Source organism: Epinephelus fuscoguttatus, linkage group LG19 (assembly GCF_011397635.1).
Source record: "Epinephelus fuscoguttatus linkage group LG19, E.fuscoguttatus.final_Chr_v1".
In the NCBI taxonomy this organism is placed as follows: domain Eukaryota; kingdom Metazoa; phylum Chordata; class Actinopteri; order Perciformes; family Serranidae; genus Epinephelus; species Epinephelus fuscoguttatus.
This window is the reverse complement of record NC_064770.1, coordinates 16,408,839-16,432,002: the sequence shown is the minus strand read 5'-3', so window position 1 is coordinate 16,432,002 and position 23,164 is coordinate 16,408,839. Positions and strand designations below refer to the sequence as shown.

At 41.5% G+C, this 23,164-nt stretch overlaps 3 protein-coding genes across 3 annotated transcripts; 2 read left to right on the top strand and 1 right to left on the bottom strand.

The window, feature by feature from the left end:
- Positions 1-385: 385 nt before the first annotated feature.
- Positions 386-3,940, top strand: ccdc43 (coiled-coil domain containing 43). The gene is made up of 5 exons (XM_049561202.1): positions 386-613; positions 2,135-2,228; positions 2,928-3,063; positions 3,209-3,264; positions 3,482-3,940. The coding sequence occupies exons 1-5, from the start codon at positions 389-391 to the stop codon at positions 3,667-3,669; spliced, it is 699 nt and encodes a 232-aa protein (XP_049417159.1). The 5' UTR covers positions 386-388; the 3' UTR covers positions 3,670-3,940.
- Positions 3,941-4,434: 494 nt separating this feature from the next.
- On the bottom strand, positions 4,435-12,096 carry moto (minamoto). Its single transcript, XM_049561191.1, has 8 exons — positions 11,867-12,096; positions 11,478-11,581; positions 9,559-9,731; positions 9,193-9,297; positions 7,460-8,987; positions 7,120-7,254; positions 6,485-6,662; positions 4,435-6,407 (listed from the first exon to the last, which is right to left on the bottom strand). Exons 2-8 carry the CDS (start codon positions 11,577-11,579, stop codon positions 6,217-6,219), a joined length of 2,412 nt encoding a protein of 803 aa, XP_049417148.1. The 5' UTR covers positions 11,580-11,581; positions 11,867-12,096; the 3' UTR covers positions 4,435-6,216.
- A 1,390-nt stretch (positions 12,097-13,486) lies between these two features.
- fzd2 (frizzled class receptor 2) lies at positions 13,487-16,786 on the top strand. Its single transcript, XM_049561196.1, has one exon. The coding sequence runs from the start codon at positions 13,690-13,692 to the stop codon at positions 15,322-15,324; it is 1,635 nt and encodes a 544-aa protein (XP_049417153.1). The 5' UTR covers positions 13,487-13,689; the 3' UTR covers positions 15,325-16,786.
- Positions 16,787-23,164: the final 6,378 nt, after the last annotated feature.

Below are 23,164 nucleotides of genomic sequence, written 5' to 3'. Positions count from 1 at the left end.
AAGTTAACTGTTATATCGTTGCAACCCCGAGTGACTTTTGGCCTTTTACAAGAAAAACAATGTGTGTTACATAAATGCACGAACTTATATAATGATTACAGAAAGCAACGTCTCAGATACACCATCAACTGAAACAAGAAAACTGTAAATGTACGTGTTTAGTTAACTGTATTAATGTTACTTACAGTTTCTCTTCGAGGTCTTTTTTTGTGTTGGGACTTGACAGCTAAAAATACTTTGTCGGATGCTATATTCATTGACTATATAAGCTAATTAAAACACCACTGCCAACATGGCTTAGTTAAGTAGACGGTTACTCGTCGTTTGTACAAAAAAAACCCCTGAAATATGAAACACGTCCAGTTTTCATTACCTTTTTTGACAGGCAATGAGAAAGGACAGCCGTACGTGCGCCGCCGAAAGACCCCAGAGGGCCAAGATGGCTGCGCCCGTGACAGACGCCGGGGAGTTTGAAAGCTGGCTAAATGATCGGCTAGACTCGTTGGAAGTGGACCGTGAGGTGTATGGGGCGTACATTTTAGGAGTGCTGCAAGAAGAGGAGAGTGACGAGGAGAAAGAAGATGCGCTTCAAGGGATTTTATCCGCATTTCTGGTGAGTAATCCAAAGCGGCATGTCCCGCTCAGACACCGAGGCTGTGCTTTCTCATTTGTTGCTGTCCGTCTTGTGTGCCGGGCGGTGCGAGTGACAGCGCAGATTTCAGTCGGCATTTCGTGGGAGAAATATCGACGGTAGACGCGGCTGTGTTGCTTCAATGAACGTCTAAACACCACTGACAGTCATATAAGCTGTTCGCTCCTGCCTTGTACAATCCTATTCAGCAACACATGAATCAAAACCTAACACACTCTTGAACGTGTTTTGACATATTCGGCTACAAAGAGTGCTAACAGGTAGAGACACATGTTGGGAACTGGTTAGCCATATGTATCCCTGTGTAGTTATACTGTAGTGCTGGTGAATGCACTGTAGTATCTAATCTTATGTGTGTGTGTGTGTGTGTGTGTGTGTGTGTGTGTGTGTGTGTGTGTGATGAGCTTTGGCAGACTGTCCGTTTACCAGCTGTTATTCTGTTATTAGCTCATGCAGGGATAATCTTTACTGTTCACATAATTCCCATAATGCATGATATGTATGTGCTGTCTATATGCACTGATCAGCTCAAACATTAAAACCATGTACAGGTGAAGTGAGTAGCATTTATTATTTTGTTACAGTGCAATGTTTTGCTGTGAACTTTAGATCCTGGCATTCGTGTGGCTCAGACCAAGTACCCCTCTCATGGCAGAGGCACTCCTTGATGGCAGTGCCCCCCCCAGCTGGTCAATGCACCCTGCTGCACCATAAAAACTGCTCAGGAATGGCCTGCGGAATGTGACAAAGAGCTCAAGGCGTCGACCTGGCCTCAAAATTCAACTGATTCCACTCTGATTGAGCATCTATGGGATGTGCCGGTGCCCCAGAGGTACCACCAATCCATGCTAGGGCCTCTTTGTGTAGGACTTGGCTCTGACCTGTCGAGGCATAGACACAGGACCTCTGGGGGTGTCCTGTGGCGTCTGGAACCAGGGTGTTGGTGGAGGATCTTTTGAGTCCTGTGGGTTGTGAAGTGGGGTACCAGCATGTCCCACAGATACTCAATTAGATGTGGATCTGGGGGAGTTGCAATTCTGCTGGAGGGGCACTGCCATCGGGGAGTGATGTTGCCACAAGGGGGTGTACTTAGTCTGCAATGGTATTTGGATGGGTGGAGCGCATCAAATGGCATCCACATGGATGCCAGCACCAAAGGATTCCCAGCAGAACATTGCGTTGTTACAAGATAATCAATGTTAAGCATTTCACCCACCAGTGGTTTTAATGTTTTGGCTGAGCGGTGTATATCCTCCTGAATACTGCCTCTGGTAGACAAACCACATATGGATTATAGTACCACTGTATGCATCATGTGCTGGTTGTGAATGAATCCAGTGGGTGTTCATCTGTTAAGCCTCATGTCATACTAACAGGCTGTGATGACATTTGGCCTTAAATAACCTGTTTGGACAGTGAGCTGCTGTGTGTGTAAGGTAAGCTGTTATTTGTACTTAGCTGTTATTTGTCCTTTGTTTGCAGGATGAGGACAGCGTGGAAGACGTCTGCAAACAGATCATCAAGCAGTGGACAGAGTGGCGCAACAGATCAGCAGCCAAAACTAATGCTGACGATGGTATTTGTGTAACTTTGATTCGCCCACATCCACAATCTCATTGAAATGAAAGATGTTGTGACCATGTCAGCACAATAAAAGCTCAGATTAAGTTATCAAGTTTGGCCTTTACAAATCTACATACAGTAAGTTGAATAGTTATGTAAGAGTAAAGTTATGTAGTCATATCAGAATCCACGTAAGTATTTCAAAAGTCCAAAAATAAAGCCAGCAGGCTCATCAACTCATTTAAATCTTGACTAAACAGAGCGAAGACAGCTTGCTACTGAGTCTGTCGTTAATACCAGTTAAACATACACAGGGATTAGCTCTTTGAGTTTTAAATAATTTGCTTTGAGTTTGGAGCAGAGTGCACAAAGACACTTTTGTCTTGCGGAGAGATTAACATTTCCTGAATAGAATCAACAAAAACAGTTCCTGAGACTGCAGAAAGTTCTGCTAAAATGTTTATGCCAAAAAGTGAGTTTGCTTTGTCAGTGTATTACTGGAGAGAGATTGTTTACTATGTACATAACCAGAAGGATGTGTATGCTGTGTAGAGTCTCAAGCTCAGATGGGCGCCCTAGTAGCTCCTTCTGTTAATGTACCTTCATATTATATAAGAGTATATTTAAATATACTTTTATTGGAAGTAAAGGCTCGACATGTTATCATGGTTTATTCTCAGTCTGGCTGTGTTCTGTCTTTGCTTTCCTGTAGCTGAGGTCCAGGCCATCGCCAGTATGATAGAGAAACAAGCTCAGATTGTGGTGAAGCAGAAGGAGGTGTCTGAGGAGTCGAAGAAGAGGAAAGAAGCCCTCCTCGCTCAATACGCTAATGTAACAGATGAGGAAGAATATCCTTTTTTTGTAGAATATAATTTCATTTTAATAACCAATGTTTGACCATATAGAGAGCCCGTCCATAAACATATTTATCAGGTTAAAGTATTTTATGTTCCATGATCATTAAAATGTGAGTTCTTTCCTTGACAAAAGCACTGAAGCTGAAGAAGAGGAGCCACCAAGTGGAATTAACCCCACAGGAAATGATAAATGTATCCTTTCTACAGCTGTATACAATCAGAAGCTGTTTAAAATCACATGGAATTCAGTGTTGCAAATCGCAATATGAATGGATGATCCAGTGGTTGCATAACCCTGATTACACGATACACTGTTCCAATCATTTACACTCACATAATGATGTGTGGCGGTGATAAATCGGCAAAGTACTTTTGCTTTCGTCCAGCGTTCCTTTACTGAAAGTGTCAGCCCTGTTTAAGAACACCAACGTGGAAGAGGTGCTGAACAGACAAAAGCAGAAGCGGGAGCAGGCTCGTGAAGACGCTCAGAAGAAGAAGGAAGGGGACAAGATGCAGCGGGAGAAGGACAAACTAGCCAAACAAGACAGGAAAGAGAAGGAGAAGAGACGCACACAGAAAGGCGAACGTAAAAGATAAAACTAAGAGAAAGGACACTTTGTATGCGGAAAGGTTTTGTTATGAGACAACAATGAAAAACTGTAGTCATTGCCTCTTTTTAGCTAAACCTCATTGGCGCATTCAGTATGTGAACGTCTTCATCAGACCCTCCATGTCAGTTGCTTTCACTTCATGTGTGTAAACAAGAAGTTACTGGATACTGTGCAGACCCAAAATTCTGATGTTTGTTTTCTTGGATACTGAGAAGGAAAGATGTTGTCAAGAAATAAAGCTGCAAATCTTCATATGACGATGATTCTGACAGTCGGTCGATCAAACAAATTATTGCTCGTTTAAGTCTCCGCCAGTATGATGTTATTGCAGCGAGTGTGAAACATGCTTTGGCTGAGCTTTGACGCAGTGACCCCTGAAATGATCAAAGTATACACTTGAAACACAAATTGGATTGATCATGGTAAAGCGGAGGAATGCTTGTAAAGCAACTCAGTCTGCAGAGTTTCTGCTGTTCTCCTCTGTGCCAATATGCCTTTGATTTCTGCACAGCTTCTAAGTAAAGGTGAGTATTCATGTCAAACTGTTTTGCTTTCATTTCAATGTTTGTTATACGGTCTATGCATTGTGTCTGAGAATAAAAACACAGGAGTGATCGCTAAATTATACCTCAAATATATCATGTACCATAATCTGAATGTTTATAATGAGGGTCATCATCTTTTGAAATTCATTAAAAAAACCTTTTCAGCAATTTGGATTGCTTTATTTAAACATTTTCCATTTCCACAACATGTAACAAGAAAAACACACAACATGAACATTAAAATGAGAGGGAATGAAGCAACTCATATTTACAAAGCATCTACAGACTCACAACTCTTCTTCACATACAGCAAGCAAATTCTGGAGGATGGAGGGTGAAAAATTGTTCAGATATTCTACAAATGCCTGATCAAGCCAATCTTCGCAAAAAATAGAGCCTGTTTTCCGAGCAAACAATAAGTTGCTTAGCTGTTTGCCGAAGCTCCGAGCAGGTTAGAACATCTTCAGTGGGGAAAACTGAGACAATCTAATGTTCCCCTGTCGGCATCCCGTCCAGTTAGGAAGAGGTGCACTGCTGCTAGAGAAGTGTTGCTTGTCGTTGCTTGTGATTTATACATTTGAATGTAAAACGCTGAATATTTACAGTTTCAGTATCTTTGGTTACAGTTTTAAACTTTTGATCAAATTACAGATAAAACAGTTGATTAACCAGGAAGAGAAAACAGGAAAAGTAAAAGTTGAGTGAACAGAAGAAAAATAAAAGTTTCAGAAATTAATTGAAACATTTCGAAAGACATTTTATAATTTAGTATGTTCAAATCAAACTTCAGATATGGAGCAAGTCTTCAAAGACTTAACTGCATCCAGAGAATTATTTAACTTGGCCATGTTACATTTCACTTGTAGTAATATTTGTTTTATGTATCTAATGAAAAATGTGATTAATACATTTAAATTCAAAACACTGAACCTTTTTTTTTCTCAGAAGTGTGAGTATCTTTGGCACAGTTCAATTCCAAAAATTGCAGAAAAATTACAATTTTTTTTAGGGATGCAACACTGTCGGCTGCATTTCTATTTTTGGCCGATAATGTTCTCATGATGTGTTCAAATGCAATCTTGTAAAATGTAGTTTCTGATGAGAAACTTGAATAAATACAGTCGGGGGAGAAACATGTTGATGTTTTCACATCATAAAATGGATATTCATGTGAAAGAAGGTTGTTTGTTTCTTAAATATGTATATCTGAATTTGTGCCCACTCAAAGGTAGCATAATGTAAGACAGAATACATTTAAACAGTTTTGCTGTTTTAATATAGGCTAATTAAGTTTTCTTTATTTCCCTGGCAAAACAGGGAATAAATAACAATGAACAAACATCAGTATTCGTTATCAGCCAATTTGTTATTTCAAACATAGGTATTGGCCCAGAATCCCACAATCCGTGCGTGTCTGCTTTTCCTGATTACAGCATGTTAAGGTTACACGAGAAAAACTGAAGCTGCAGATATTAACTGGAACATTTAAGAAACATTTTAATAACTAGCATGTTCGTTTTAAACTACTACCCTTATGATTCAATTATTGCTTGGGAATACTCAGAACTGAGGTTCCATTAAATTCCAATAAATAAGTAAAACGATGAAGAATTCACTGAACTCTTCCTCATAAATAATGGCTTTAAATACAACAGTGATGAAGCAAGATTGATGTTAATTTGGAACTGAAAATCATGAATGAAATGGAGTATAGATGCAGCAGGATAAATTATATTTCATGCAATTCCGACTGAACAAACACTGGCCACCTGAAACTTTTGGGTGCCAAAAAAGTGCAGCCGTCATAAAACTGCAAATGAGTTATCTCATATTCTGCAATGATCACTGTGTTGCAGGTAAAATGTCACTATAAACTTGCAGGTAACATTCGTTTTTCACCCTGTTGCCTGTGGGAATTTATAATCAGAGCATTCTGGAGGGCTTTGAATTCAATCAAGACCTTTAACTCATGTTTGTTGCCTGCTAAATCATATCTTAAAAGAATATCCCTCAAATGGAGAGGAGCCCCTCTGTGTGTGTGTAGCCTCCCTGGTAACATGGCGGTCCTGCTTCTTGACAGGTTTCGGAAGTGTCATCTGGAGAGCACACCACAGGGCTGTGCAGAGCTTCCTGGTAGTGGCCGCGAGGTCCTTCAGTGCAATGACCAACAGCAGGGTGTCTATGAAACAGAAGCGAGTTAGGACCAGCAGCATCTGGGAGAGAGGAACATATGCCGTCCTCTACAATATGAGTTACCTCTATCCTCTGTGAAATGAGCTCTCTGCCGTTGGTGTTTGGACATGCTGGCAATCTCCTCCTTGCGTCTTGCCTGGGTGATGCAAAGAGCCATATGATGCCTGCTCAGTGCTGTGTGGATGTTCATATGGAGGGGAGTGTTGCACAGACGCTCCATTCTATCCAGGAGGCCTGCCACCTGCAATACACCAGAAATTAATTTCTTAATGTGGTAGTACAGGACACAGTGCTTATTAATAGGTAAACATAACTGCACAGCACTGTTGGAAAAAAACATTTATTTAATGATACATATTGATTCTGAATATTTGAAAATGGTTGATCTGAATGAGTTGTTTTTGTTTTTTACTTGCACTTAAGTGCATTTTTTAATGTTTGACTATTCCAGCAGCTTTTGAACATTTGCGCTACCACAAGAGGGATAATGTTAAGTTTTAATTATTGTAAATCCCCAAGCAAAAAAAAAACAGAGAAAGCCCCAGGAGACTGCATTGAAGGGAAGTAGTTTTCTCTTGATAAAACTCATGAGTGTAGAAAAATAATGCTGCAATTACCACCTTCGAACATAACAAGGCTGCTGTGACAAAATTCACCTGTAGATGGCAGTACGGAAGCAATTAATTTAGGGGTCTCACCCTTGCTTGTTCTCTCCTCTGATTAACAATGAGGTGGTCGACTCTTGTGGGATTAGGTGGAGTTTTGGGTATGTTAGTGTTGGCCACTGCTGTAGTCCTTATTCCAGAAAATGTCTTGGTAAGGATATCCTCTATCTGAAATAGAAAACAAGTGAGGAAATAACAACATAAGTTGTACCACTGCAACATTTTTATATACTTAACTTTTAAAAATAACTAATGAGCAATAACACAGCTAACAAAAATAACATATGTTGTAATTTGCAGAGCTCATCTTTGTATCATGATATGTGATAAAATGTTTGTATTCCTGACATTAAATCATATTTCAAAAGCATACCCTCTTCCTCTCACTCTTCAAAGTCCTCCACTGCTCGAAACACTCATCCAGGTAGAAGTAAAGCTGGATCACAATTCCTCCTTGATTCATCACCATTGAATCTGCACTGGCTGAGGCCATGTCATGATAAGTGCTCTCTCTTCTGCAGGTCATCATGTCACTGACACAGGAGCTAGAAGCTCCAGACTCTCTGGCTGACATTGTATCACCCACACCTATGCCAGGAACAACACTTCCATAGGACAGTGTGGATCTAGAGCTGAAATCTGAGGAGTTGATGGGCACGCTGGAGTACCCTCTGGGGTCATTCACAGTATACATGAAAGGTATGAGCTGCTGTGTATTCCCTACAGTGGCCATGCTGTTTTCCCCCCAAAATCTCTGAGACTGCACACTCCCCAGATGGTCAAAGTACGGGTTTTGTGAGAGAGCCTGTTTCTTATCCCCTCTTCTCATGTTATTGTTGGTAGTGGGTCTTGAAAAGAAGCCTTCTACAAAGCCAGACATATGCACCCCCTTCTTTTCCCTCTGCATCTGTGGCCTGAGCTTGCTCTGTGCAAGGCCCTGTTGGATGTGATGCTCTGTATACTGGTTCATGCTCATGTTAATGGGGAGTGAAGTCTTCTCTTTGTGCATGGCCATGCTGCTTTGGCATGGGTTGGGGAGGTTTAAAGATGCAGAGAATGGCTTGGACGGCTGGAAGTACTCTGTGTTCTGTGGGCTGAAACCAGGTGGATCTTGAAAGGCATCATGTTTACATGTTTGTTTCCTCACTCCTCCATTTATTTCCATCTGCACTGTCCCAAAATCTCCCACCAGCTGTTTTTGTGTCTGCATCACAGGAGTACTTTGTGTTGACATTGCAGGACTGGTGATTTTCCATTGTTCAACCATGCTGTCTTCATGGTTCATGCCCACTCTCTGCCTGTGAATGTTTGGAAAGTCTCCACGACATAAGCTATCAAGCTCACCAGCCATGAACGACTGAAAACTGCTGACCAGTTCGTTAATGTCCTGTGGCCCATACTGCTTGTTACTGACAGGCTTTGCACTGCTCTGGGTGTAATAGTTTTCATAGGGATTTAAGCATGGGCTGTTCATTTCATTTTGAGATCTAAATACATTACTGAGGTCAGGGAAACTATTCATATACTGAATATTCCCTCCGTCTTTCTCAGGCATGTTGTCAAATTGGCTTTGTTGTATCTGTGACAAGTAAGCATTTCCCGTCTTGGGTATTGGTAGACCTGGTGGCAGTTTTTGAGGACGGAGGGTGTAGCTGTCTTGGTCACCATTAGGCAAATTAAAAAGCCATTGTTGATTGGCAGAAAGGCCCCTGGACTGTTGATAAAACTCCTCAACATCTTTGTCCTTGGACTGTCTGTGTGCATTATTAAAAGCCTCACAGGTTTCATAGTTTGGAGGAAAGGTAAGACTATGTTGCATTTTCGCCTCTGACTGAAAATACTGTGGCAGTTCTTCTTTCAATGTCTTTGGAGACCAGATTGGATTACATGTAGGTAGACCCCTGAAAGAAGAATCAAGGACTTTCTTTAATGTCATTTTTTATGAAAACTAAACATGTGTAAAATATATATATTTTTTAAAAACAAACTCTTGATACAGCATATTTTTAGCTGTTCATCTCTGTGGTGTCACAGCCATAAATCATCTAATGCATACTGTAATATATACCCAACCCTACAGTGTCATAACCTTAAACCTTGACATACCTTTCACTGTAGTAGCTGTCCCGTGAATCAGCTTCATCCAAAATATTCGACACCAGACCCTGTAGATCAGTCTCCCCGTCACAGTCAGTATTATCAATGGGTTTCCTGCAAAAAAAGAAAACAAAAACAACTGCATTTTATCTTTTATTGTTTCTTTGAGGGAATTCATTAGCAGTGTGGCTGACAACTTTATTTGTTTTCCTTCAACACTAAGACTTACGCCCAATACTACCTATGAATACCTGAATAACATCCCAAACCTATTTTGATTAGGCAGAAAAGTAGCGTGATTTCCTTACACTGTAACAGGATTGTGCACCGATTGATATTAACACACTAAACCAGAACATAGTCCAAATGGAATACCTGCTTTCAATGCTGCTCTTGGCATAGCTGATAAGGCCATAGGGATCATCATGAGCATTGTTAGACCAGGGTACGTAGGCTGCTGTGTCCTGTTCCTGTATTGAGACAGTGGGGACAGCAACCGAGGGCAATGCCATGCTACCATTGCTCCCACCACCTGTATGTGCACTAGCCTAAAAGATAAAGACATAAAGATTAAGCAATCTAACTCACACAAAGCAGACTGATGCAAAGAACAAGACTTTTGGCAGATGCCACAGAAACTTTGTAAATGACAAATAAGCAAACATTTTGATCACAAAGTAATCAATTAAATTGTGAGGATTTGCTGAATTTTGTTTAATATTTTTGCATCCCATACAATATCAAAACGTACCAGTTTTACTGCATGTTACATTGATGTACTATATTCTATTACATTATTACAACAAATATTGAGAACCATATCATATATTAGCCAGTGTAGACTGTTGACATAGACCTGTTGCCTGAACTGTTAATCACACCACTGTGGCTTTATCAGCATCATTCATTTTAATAATAATAACAACAATAGTAATAACTTTATTTGACTGCACCATATAATTTGTCTCCAAATGCTCTTCTATGGTTTCCAGTTTTATTGCATTCTTATATCAGTCTATATACCTCTTATCTTATCTCATCTTATCTTGAAGAGAACATTTTGGGGTTTTTTTAAGACATAGCCTTTGGCATTAGAACATTATAATTTTCTCTATTTTCGGGTATTTCACAGGCCATAGCACCAATGGAGAAAATAACGATAATCGTTTGCTCTAGCTTCAGAGATAACAATCACAAAAAAAAAACTTAATTAGGTTTATACAACAGTTAGTTCCGGCCCTGTAGTCTGATTGGTCGAGAGACAGTAAAACCGTGATGATATTGGAGTACAACATCGGTTATTTCACTGTATATGTATCACTCCGCCTCACAGCTGATTACAATCAACAATCAAATCAAAACTGACGGTTAGTGTCAGTTAGGTCAGCAGTTGCGTTGTAGGCTAATTAATTCATCCACTGTCAAACAGCCAAAAATATGGATTTATTTTCTAAAATAAGTTTTGAACTGAACTATGAATGGTCATCAGAGGAAGATGAGGGAGAGGAGAAGCTGAATCCATCTGAGCACACATCCATGTTTGTCAGTGTTTCATCAGCGGAGCTCAATGACTTGGAGAAAAGCAACATACTGTCAGATCAGAAGGCAGAGTCGGCTGTGCCTGTGAAGCGACAGTCCACCATGCAGTCACCAGAGACTTATTTCACCGGCTGCACAATTAATGGAAACGTGCAGATAAATGTGTATAAAGAGTAAGTGCCTGGTGCACCATGTCTGCGTTACATAGCAACGGTGTCAGCGGAGTCCTGAGGGAACTATTTTTGTTGGCGGAATACAAATAAAATGCTTAAATTATCTATTTTGTCCTCATTTTTCAACATTTCTTAATCAGCCTTGCTTATTTAACTGTTGAACTGTTGTATAAAAGCAACATCACACTCGAGCTCGTGATGTTATTCTCGTATATCGTTATGGCTGTGATTCGGTCACAGCCGTAACGATATACAGCCTGCGGCCTCGTGCCGAACACCGAATCACAGCCGTGACAATATACGAGTATAACATCACGAGCTCGAGTGTGATATTGCTTAATTCTGCTATGAACTGAGATTAAAATAATGGTCGAGCTAAAAGTTAAGCGATCAAAGGCCTGATCTACTTCCGTTCCAGATTTTAACTTTCTGAACATGGTAACTACAATAGATGATTCAAAAGTTTATAATAGTTTTGTATTCTATAATCCACCCATTACACATGCGTAACATTATGGCTACTACAAATACGCCATGACAAATAAAGAATACCATAGCTATGACCATGCAATTACATCTTACCTGATGCTGGTATGAGGGAAAGAGTGAATTTGCAAACATGCTCTGATGGCCGTCAAGAGCCATTCTGTGCTCCCTTGAACTTGATCTGATTGCTCTCTCCATTGCTGGTCAGGCAAGACACAAGGTACTCATTGTTAATATTTGAAAAACCTCATATGGCAGGAGTTTGGGTTCACATAACGTTTGTCATTATTAGCTAGCAAACCGCTACTTCAGAGGAAAGCAACTCAATTAGCTAACTTCGCCATTTAACTAAGAGGGTTAAGCTAGCATGCTGCCTTAGCTAATATGGCCTAAACTTTGGCCCTAATTAAAACTGCTTCCGTCGTCGTCAAATTTGGTGAACTTCGCAAATCACGTTATCTGAGTAAAATACGAGAGTAACTTACCAACGTAATTTAAGCAAACGGAAACTTGTGGAGCTTAACGGTTCTCACGGCAGTTAGTAGTTACCCTCAAGTGCTCTCGTGACCCCTCAGCTCGAGCCCGTAAAAGTTTGATCCTGCCCTCGCGACCTGAGCGCCCATTGGCTGAGGTGTTCTACTTTTATCCAATACACATCAAGCAGGAGATCCGGGCGCATAGCAACGCCTGGTACCACACAGGTGCCAGGGGGTCCTGTTATCCATAAGGAATAGAAGACATAAATTCAAAGGAATTACAATATGTACACATGCACTATTTATACTATTTTTCGTTGTTATACTTTACTTTCTCTTCCTCCCAAAATGCATTTTGCATATAATGACATCTTTTTTTTCACTTTCTTGACTTTCCATTGCATTGCCTTATTTGCAATGTTTTGTACATACATACCAAGGGTTCATTTGCAATAGCAGATTAAATCTATTTCTGAGATAAATAAATGAACACTAGTTTAAATCATCCCTTAAGTGCAAAATAGAAAAACATAATTTAGTAAGATTTTTTTCTAGATATTTTATCAATGCATCCCAACAGCAGTTTAATAGCTAATCCCCGTTTAGCAAACATGATTTAGGATGAAAAGATAGCAGTGCACACAACTCCAGAAATCTTAGACAATGTAAAAAAAATGTGGCAAAGATCAGTCATAGTGCACTTCACCCTTTTAAAATGGCAAAAATGTACAAATGTACAGACATGGACACGTTTCAGCTATTGTTTTGTCATCAGCATGACGAAACACAGTGACTGGCAAATTTCACAAGTGAAGTTCAACATGATTTAGGGAAATACATAAACGAATATATCTATTTTTTTTTTTCTACAAATATAGGCTTTGCAGATTGATTGGTTAATAACTTTTTTGGGAAATTTTGATGAGGAATATGAACATGACATGGAAGTTAAAGCACACTGCTGGGACAGTCTATCCCCTTCTCCTCCCATATTACTTCAAGGGGAATTTGAAAGCCTCCCTGGGCCACGCAATCCAGCTGTGGGGTAAAGTTTGACAACATCTGCAGAATACCACCACCAATCACCTTCAAAATAAAAGCATACAGTTCACCAAAGCGTCAGTGCCATACATTGTATATAAAGTCTATGGTTGATGTATTTAAGACGTAATAGGATCATTGCGTTTTATTAGAATTTGATAATGTCAGTACTATCAACTTCTAATTAATATAACTATGATGTTGTAATTTGACTTGTATGTTCTGAGTTAATTTACTGGATTAATAGATGAAGTTGACAATATTATTATTATTATTATTATTACTATTACTATTATTATTATTATTATTATTATTATTATTATTATTATGCCAATAGAAATAACTTCACAATTCACATTAGTTTTAATTTTAATAGTCTTCAAAAACCCATTAAATATGGGTTTAACTCTTGACGAAAGCTATTCATAAATAGTAGTCATGCTATGCTGATACCTCGGCATAAGTTCCGTTTCTGTTGTTTTTTTCCCCTCAGTATAAATATTCATCATGTATGCTTTTATTTTGAAAGCCATAACCGGAAGATATGTGTCTTTTTGAGGCTGCCTTGATGGTGTTGAGGGACTCGAAGTTGTGGAAAAGAAAAAAGTCAGCCAGCAGTGTTCAATACGGAGACCCAGCACTCAGACAGCAGCGTTCAGGTCTTCATCGCTAGAGTTCTTCACTTTTGTAAGTTATTTACTCTCGAGACCTGCTTACAGGACTGATGAGACACACTAAACAAGTTTAAAGTTGGTGAATCGGACGAAAGTTGCTGCCTTAAACTCGGGAAGATGAGTTTTTGCAAGACCTGGTGTGTTACACTCCTGCTGCCTCTGCTGATATCAGGCCAGTATCAAGGGGACAACGGCATAGTTGTCCCGGAGCATGGATTTTGTCAGCCAATTTCAATCCCTCTGTGCACGGACATAGCCTACAACCAAACCATCATGCCAAACTTAGTGGGCCATTACAACCAGGAGGACGCAGGGCTCGAGGTGCACCAGTTCTACCCACTTGTAAAGGTACAGTGCTCTCCGGAGCTGAAATTTTTCCTGTGCTCCATGTATGCGCCTGTGTGCACAGTGTTGGAGAAGGCCATTCCTCCCTGCAGGTCAATCTGTGAGCGAGCCAAGCAGGGCTGCGAGGCACTCATGAACAAGTTCGGCTTTCAGTGGCCGGACCGCCTGCGCTGCGAGAACTTCCCTGTGCTGGGAGACGGACAGATCTGTGTGGGCCAAAACGACTCCTCCGCCGCCACCGTCCCACCCATCATACCTCATGGGACCGAGGACCTCTCTATGGTCCCCGCACAGGGCAGGTTTTTCCGATGCCCGTCTGTTCTGAAAGTACCACCATATCTGAATTATAAGTTCCTAGAGGAAAAGGACTGTGCAGCTCCCTGTGAGCCCCATAGGAGGGGTGGGAACTTGTTTTTTACTGAAAAAGAGATTCATTTCTCCCGTATATGGATTCTGGTCTGGTCTGTGCTTTGTTGTGCATCTACATTATTCACAGTGACCACCTATTTAGTTGACATGCAGCGGTTCAGATACCCTGAGCGACCCATCATCTTCCTATCCGGCTGCTACACTATGGTCTCCATTGCCTACATAGCTGGCTACTTCCTGGGAGACAAAGTGGTGTGCAATGACAGCTTCACTCCAGATAGCTACAAAACCATCGTCCAAGGCACCAAAAAGGAAGGTTGCACCATCCTCTTCATGATGCTCTACTTCTTCAGCATGGCCAGCTCCATCTGGTGGGTCATCCTGTCTCTCACCTGGTTCCTGGCAGCAGGTATGAAGTGGGGTCATGAGGCTATTGAGGCCAACTCGCAGTACTTTCACCTGGCAGCCTGGGCAGTGCCAGCCGTCAAGACCATCAGCATCCTGGCCATCGGGCAGATTGAGGGTGATGTGCTCAGTGGCGTCTGCTACGTCAGCCTCAGCAGCCTGGACCCTCTGCGAGGCTTCGTGTTGGCCCCTCTCTTCATTTACCTCTTCATCGGTACCTCTTTCTTGCTGGCCGGCTTTGTGTCGCTTTTCCGAATCCGCACCATCATGAAGCACGATGGCACCAAGACAGAGAAGCTGGAGCGGCTGATGGTGAGGATCGGGGTGTTCAGCGTGCTCTACACAGTCCCTGCCACCATTGTTATTGCCTGCGTCTTCTACGAGCAGGCCTTCCGCCCCCACTGGGAGCGCAGCTGGGTCAGCCATAACTGCATGGGCATGGCCATCCCCTGCCCCCAGCACACTGTGCCCCGTATGACTCCAGACTTCACTGTCTACATGATCAAATACCTGATGACACTGATAGTGGGTATCACTTCTGGTTTCTGGATCTGGTCTGGAAAGACTCTACACTCCTGGCACAAGTTTTACACAAGACTGACAAATGGCAAACACGGAGAGACCACTGTGTAGAGTAAAGGGACATCTAAATGTTGCTGGGACTTCTGTGTGTGTTATTACCTGTTGCTCATGTGAGTGAGAGGTAAGTAGCACAGTGAGAAGCTATGGGTTCCTGCATCATTTGTATTTGCCTCAGCTTTATAGCCACACATGCATGCCAAACTTGAGGGTCAGGGTTTGACAAAAGGGCAAGCTGGATAAACAAGGACTGAGCCTGACTGTCTGAACAAATAACAAGCATGGCTATGGATGCCATGTGCTGAAATGCTCTCCCTCCCCCTCCCGTAAAGCTCAGAGCTCAAGGCGAGAGATGATCCAGCAGCCAAGAACACAGAAAGCGAGGGGAATGAGTTTTTCTCCCTGTAAACATTTCATATGTAATTAAATGAAATTGTAAATAGTATTTGTAAAAACATGAAATTATATATTTGTATTTATAGAAAGTAAATACTTTTTCTTATCTGCCAGTGTACCTGCTTTACTCACTTTACTCACTGTAAGAATGCCACATATCGTAAATGTAGATGTGCTCCTTTTTTTATTCATTGCTGGTTATGAATTACGTTGTTTTTTATGGATTAAAAGAACATTTCAAGAAGCTTTTTCGGTTTAGCCCACTGTACTGTCACTCCTTTTAACAAGAAACATGTGCTAAGACTTACTCCAAATCAAATACTCCATTTTAAATGCTTAGTTTAAGGGGAAAAGATGAATTGAGTGTTTTTCTTAACTCCCTCCCTTTCTTATGTTCAGAGTTCTGTAGTAACTAAATAGTATCTTGAGAACAAGTTACTTTCTTTTACACAAAAGAATCAGTCACGTTGTTTTCTCAGGGCTCATGTCACACCTGAACATCTGTTGCTGACTGGCAGCCAACAGTAAAAGAGATTATTGGAATTCTTATTGGAAAATTAGCTCCTTACACAAGACTACAGCCCTCCGGGAAACACAAGGAGTGAGTTTACACTGAGACAATTAAACACACCTCTCCTGTTAATCATCCAAATTGTCGATATAGCCTGATATATTTCACATCTACATGTTTTGTGACTGAGAAACCGGTGCCAACCTGTGGGAATGCCTCCTCACACATGTACACTAACGTCGCCCTCAAGTGCCAAACAAAACAAGAAACATTCTCTAGCCTGTTGTTGGAGGAGGGTTAGTTTGAATCAACAAGAATCATCTGGCGAGTGAAGTCTGTGCTGTTGCATAGGTGTGAAAATGTCCCCACCGGTCTGTCATGGCAAAGTGAAAACACGGGTGTTCAGGTTTGCTGTGGTGTTACTGCTCTGGAGCCACTGTTGCTCCGTGCCAAGTTGGAATCCCCCAAGCCATGCAAGGCTGAAACAGAACCTTCTCTGCGGTGATGTCATGAAGTAGATGGGTGTGTTGGAGAAAACTGATCCTCTTGCCTCAGAGCTGAGGCTTTGGGCTAGAAGCAGGCGTTTGAGAGTTGCACGCACATAAAGCTCAGTGCTTGTGTGTGTGTGTGTATGTGTGTGTGTGTGTGTGTGTATTGTTACTGCAAAAGTTTAGAGGGAGACACAGTCACTATATAACTCTGTAGCTTACAGTAGTGACATGAATACAGCAGTCTCACTATCAATGGGCCTCTCTTAAATCTTGTGACCTGTTGGACAAGTTGATGTTTGTCTTTCTTGTATCCTTATCTGGGGTTGAATAAAGAAAGGTTGTAATAACAGACAGGTAAGAGTGATTAAAGGTAGAAACAGATACTCTGAGGGGGGAAAAACCATAAATCTACCCTCTCACACCCCCTCTGCCTCCACCCTCCTTCTCTCTCTCTGCTCAGATGAATTGGGGGAATGCGAGTGAGTCAGTGGAGCGGTGCTGGGCCTTTGCCTAGTGACAGACAGTCTCCTGTGTGCTGCTCACTTCAAAGCGCCGCTGAAACCTGACTAGCTCCTTGTAAACAGTGCCGCCTGGCCCGAAGGCCCACTTCCTGCGCTTAACTCAACTTAATGGCTGGCTTGTTTGGCTTTGCACTGAAGCAGAGAAGCGAATAAGGAGCGAGAGAATGAGGAGAAGCGGCATGGGGCGGGGTGCTGGTGGTAAAGAGAGTGAGATTGTTTTAGGGTTTAGGGGGAGGAGGGGTTTGGAGAGTGTGATGGAAAATTCGGTATTATTTGGTTGCTTTTGTCTTTCTCCAGGGGAAAACAACAAAGACGGGAAGAAAATCCAAATGAGGGGACGTGACTGATTTTGTGAATATTTCAGCTAAAACTTTGGATCGCAGGCCGTTAAAGCTAAATGGAATCAGATGCTCTGCGTTTGACTTGTGCCAGGAAAATAAAAGCTTTTCACAAAGCAATTTTCTCTCAGTAAATCTTGACGTGTGGTGGGGAAGTTTTACATAGACTTCACCTGGTGGCCTTCTCTATACAGGCAGAGAACAAAGACATTCAGGTTTATATTTAAAACACTGCGACAAACCTCCTGTATCAAACTTCATACTAAATGTACAAGAGGTGGTAGCTCCCTAGAGTAGATCCTTTTCTCTTTAATGTCGGTGCCCAGTTTTTCAGTGGCAGCCATCTCCCGTGTTGTTGATCTCAGATGTTAAATCTTGCATGCAGCCGTTTCCTGCTTGCTTGAAGGCAAGAAGGGACAAGCCAAGGATTGGGGGGTAAGACAGGAAGAATGCTCCTGGAGTTGATACTATGATGTCGCTGTTATTGGGAAAAGGCCTTGGCATGTCAGAAAAGGATCATGCTAGTTAGTCACAAGCACCAGTGTTCTCACTGCTGCTGCGGAGCCATTGTTTAAGTTTGTGTAAACGTACCATTAACTTGTTTTTTACTTTATAAGAATGATATCAGGCCTTTGAGGGGGCTTACAAACGGACAAAGGAAATCAAGATTGAGGAGAAGAGAAAAAGGGAAAAAAAGAAGAAAAAAAAAACTACTCAGACATGTAGTAAGCCTGTTTCTAATCAAATCTTGGCAAAAACTCAAGTGGAACTCATGCTCTGAAGGCTAACACTGGATTAGTTGTAGTCATACATTATCCTAACCATAGGAGAGCCGCTGAGATTTTCCAGAGTGCATACTATATCTATCTGTCTCGCTCTCTCTTGAAATCTCAACAGGAAGTGCAATATGTTCTTTCTCCTCCTATCATTGCTTTCAGAGGCGGCCACTGTGAGTGGGATGGAGCGTAACAAGCTGGCAGGAGACCGAAGGGTTTAAATGTGCATTTCAGTTTCTGACTTTGATTCAGGGCCTCCAGCCATAAATACTGGTCCTGACAGTCACCATGAGGAGGTGTCCTGATTTCCTCCATTTATCTTGTGTCCACTTTTTTTTTTTAACTTGACAGCCATTTTACTCTTGGTGAATTTAGAGCCATTTTTTTAACTAATTGTTTTTTTGCTGTTTAAGAACTACATTAATAGATAGAAACACCTTCACTGGTTCACAGTGAAATATATCTGAAAGGGATAGTTCACCCCAAAATCAAGAACACATATTTTCCTCTTACCTGTAATGCTTTTGATCAGTCTAGATCCTGGGACTTCAACAGGGGGTCCATGATACCATTATATTATTAGCCAAGATAAACTGGCCTATTTATAAAACCAATGTCATTTACAGTACACAACATTAATTATAATGTTTACACATATACATAATTACGGCTAACTGTTAAGTTTTGGGACATTCCTGTGAGCCACAGTAGATTGTTCTGTAACTTTTCGAGCAAGACACTTTGACACACTGACCACCTTCAGAAACAACCATCGAAAAGTGCAGAGGGGGAGGCTAATGCAGCTAGCCATGCTACAACTGCTGCTGACTCGACAGCTACTGGCAAAAGCAAAAGAGAGAAGTCCGACAAATATTCAGAGAATTATCTCAAGTGCAACTCAGTTTATAACGTAGTAGGGAGTCCCTGCTCCATCTCTCTTTCAACTAAGGGGTCCTTGGCCTGAAAAACATTGAAGACCCCTGATCTAGATTGCTTTGGTGTGAACTGCTGAATGTTGGAGATATCAGCTGTAGAGATGTCTGCCTTCTCTTGAAATAATGGAGCTAGATGGCACTCGGTTTGTGGCGCTCAAAGCGGGAAAAAAAGAAACATTTGAAAAACTCAACAGCAATGTCTCTTTCCACAAATCACAACCCAGTCACTCAAGATAATCCAAAAACCTTGTTCTAAGCAGTTTCATGTAGGAACTATTTTCTTTCTACCAAACTACACTGAGCTGTAACATTAGCTGGCTCAGTGGTGCTAGGTGAGCTAGTAGTAGATGCACGCTTCCTTCTGCACGGTGATATGTTTGGCTGGAGTACCTCGGTAGACAGTAGTTTCTATATGAAACTGCTCATAATTAGGTCTTGACTGGATCGTGATTTCTGGAAATTGACACTGTTGTTCAGTTTTTGAAATGTATTTCTTTTCCGCTTTGAGCACCACAAGCCGAGTTCCATCTTCCATTACATTTGAGGGAATGCAGACATCCCTACAGGCAATATCTCCAACACTCAGCAACCCACACCAAAACAATCTAGTGTGATCAACAGCACAAAAAGTAAAAGGAAAAACATGTATTTTTGACTTTAGGGTAAAGTGTCCTTTAAGGATTTTATTTGTTTTAATATCAACATGATGATTGTCCTCCTGGTCCCTTTAAGGGTTGTATCATGCCGCACAAGATGTCCAGCTGTGATTAAATCGCTAAACTTATCCAGCCTCTAATACCTTATTGCCTAAATAATCAGATCAACATGTGAGCTATACCTTGCAGCAGTGAGCAAGTATAGTAGAAACTGTGGAAAGGAGCTCAGCCTGCAGAGCTTCCTAACTTCACATTCTTGGTGGCTCATTTTCATGCCTCATGCACACCATTTGTCTGGGATTTTATTGCTCATAAGTGCACAGACCACTCAGGGGTGGCTTTGACAAGAAAACAAACACTGATGAAGTCTGACTCTGCAGTGTTTTGGGTTTTTTTTTTGCCCCCTCCGTCCTTAAGGGCGAGGGTGCAGTGCACTGTATCGGGGCAGAAAGCGAGGGAGTGCCTCAGAGCCTCTCCAGCTGCTGAGCAGAGAGGTGCCGACAGCTGCGTGACAGATATTTTGGGAGCCTGCAGCACGCCTGGGATAATAATGGGCTTGATTGGGAGGAGTGTGTGTGGAGGGGAGGGAATAGTTAATGTGCATCCAGACACCACAGTGTGTACACAACCGTGCCACTCTCATAAACTTTCGGGGTGATGGCACAAGTAGTGAATGACAACACAAGGAGGGATGGAGTGTCTGGGGTTTTGAGCTACTGTACTGTGTCATTGTTTTCTAACTTTTGCATTTTTACTTTAGCATTTTTGTTTATTAAGTTGCAAAGTTTGAACTGAGCAGCCATGGAAACAAGTGTTTACTTATTGAAATCTTATCTTATCAGGGTATATTATCATGCACAAGAATTTGATTTAAGAATATCTGTGGCTCTCAGACATGAGGCTACTGAGATGGATCACCTTTCAGAGTATGAATACACTGATACCCCAGAGCATTGTGTTTAATGTGTCAGGTTTCATCCATCTGTCTTGTAATGAATCTAGAGTATGTTGTCCACTACTTAGTAGACATATTTGTCTGCTATATTTTGACATATGTAAAGGCATGTGCAATATCATATAATGGCAAGCTGCAAAAACAATACTGAGTTGTTAGATGCTATTTTGGTATGTGAACGAAGCCATTTTGGATCCAAACAGTCAGGAGGTGGACATAGGAGATAAAATAATTTAGGTGTTTTTCAAATAAAAACAGCTAAAAGTCCAGTTGCTGTCTTTAGCATATATTGATGACATTTGTATTTAGATATTGAGCAGGTTGTTCTGAACAATGAACACTAAAGGAAATCTAACCCTCAGAAATTTCAGCTGGTGGCAATCTGCAATCCTTACCACTAAATGCCATTAAATCCCTCTAAATCTTACACTCTACACTGGCTATTGTATCTGTGTTTGTTGTATCTTTCATTGTGATATGTAGTCCTATTCGAGGACTGGTTATCTGGATTTCGTAATCTTAAAAATTTGTATCTGGATCAGGATGTCCAGTCCAATTTTGCTTTTAAAAACTGTCAAAGAAGTAAGATGAATTAGCCGATCCTGGATAGTCAAACATTGGGATTTCTAAATCTGGGCCATTCTGATCCAAATTATATCTTCCAAAAAATGGCTTGGGGCCTGAAAAGTGATTCTAGAAAGCCGCACAATGTAACAGCTGTACCAGTAATCACTGAGCATTTAATTGATGAGTCAATCAACCCCCTGCAGATTCATTACAGTAAAGTAAACTCATTTTTGTCGGCCCAGTGATGCAATGATGCAGTGCTCTGAACACCTGCATCTCAAGGTAAACAAGGTGTGTTAAACACAACGACATAGCTCTAATCCAGTCTGTGGGCTGCAGTGACTCTCCCGTGGGCCCCAGTCAGGCCCCAGTCAGGCCCCAGGCGTCGATGATGACTTATTGAGACGGCTCCTCTCTGGCGAGCGCCGGCCCCCCCTATTTTAATGGAGGCGCTCTTAACAGCACTTTCTGAGGAATTTACAGCCCTGGCCCCATCCCACTCCCGTCCAGGAGAGGGAGGGAAGCACACTGCAGCCTTGTCCCAACAGAGCCAGCAGTGGAAATGTACAGCTTCAGGCAAGGTGGCAGCAGAGCTCCTGTGTGAGCATGTGTGCCCATCTGTCTCTCTATATCATCTGTGTGTGTGTGTGTGTGTGTGTGTGTGTGTGTGTGTGTGGCTGTTGGCTGTTGGTGCTTTTTGAGCTTGTGTTCATGTATGTAAATCTAAGTGAATGAATGAGTGGTTATAGGAGGGCTCCAGCTCTGTAGGTTCTCTCTGTAATTTCACTCTCTGCACGGCGTAATCGCTTCCATGTGGGCCCTCACCAACAACAGAGTGGTGGAGGGGCCTCATTGCAAAGGTGGGAGTTAAACACAGAGACACATACTGGCTCACAAACGCTCTCTCATGGAAAAGGACTGCCAAGCCTGTTCACCAATGTAACAGAAGGAAGGAAGATTTTTTAAATTCTTAAGTGCAGTTATTAAAAATCATATCTGACAGGGCGTTACTTTAATTATATGTAATGTAATTTGTCAAAGGATTTTTTAGATTTCAAAGACAGAAATATTTTACATAATTGTTTTCCTATTGGTATATCAAACCATAGATGTATCATGTATCAGACGTGCATGCAAAAAAGATAAAATTTCAAGATTCTAATCTCTCAGTTAGTGAAATAGGAAGGCCGATATGCCTAATTTATGCTCATTAGTGATTTCCGATAGAGATATCCAGGAATTTGGTGGTTTTCCTTTGCATCCTGTGTGTGTGTGTTTTTTTTTTCTTTTTTTGTGGTGGCTCCTGCTACACATGTTGAGCTGTCGGCCTGGAGTGCCCCGAGGACTGCTGGGCCAGACAGTCACGGTCAATGTGTGAAACCAACAGAGCGGAAAACAACAGGTCCTTTTGCACAACAGGGTCAGCATTTTAAGACACCTCTACAGACCTCATTTGCTATTTCAGCCTCAGGAAGGAGAAACTATAAAAAGGTACAAGAAATCCTGATAGGAGAGGTGCTATTTTAGGAAGTATGTTCAAGCACAGAGAGTAATGCCAAATGAGTTATAAAATCAACATTTGGAGTTTCAAATATTTAATTCCAAAATCTGATTGTGTTTATATCTTAATATTATTACGGTGAACAACACCCCCTGCTGTTTGGGCTCATACACTGCTACAATGCACACTTTCGAAGACACAAGTTAACCATACAAAAAAACATGATTCAAATAAGCAGTTATAGAGT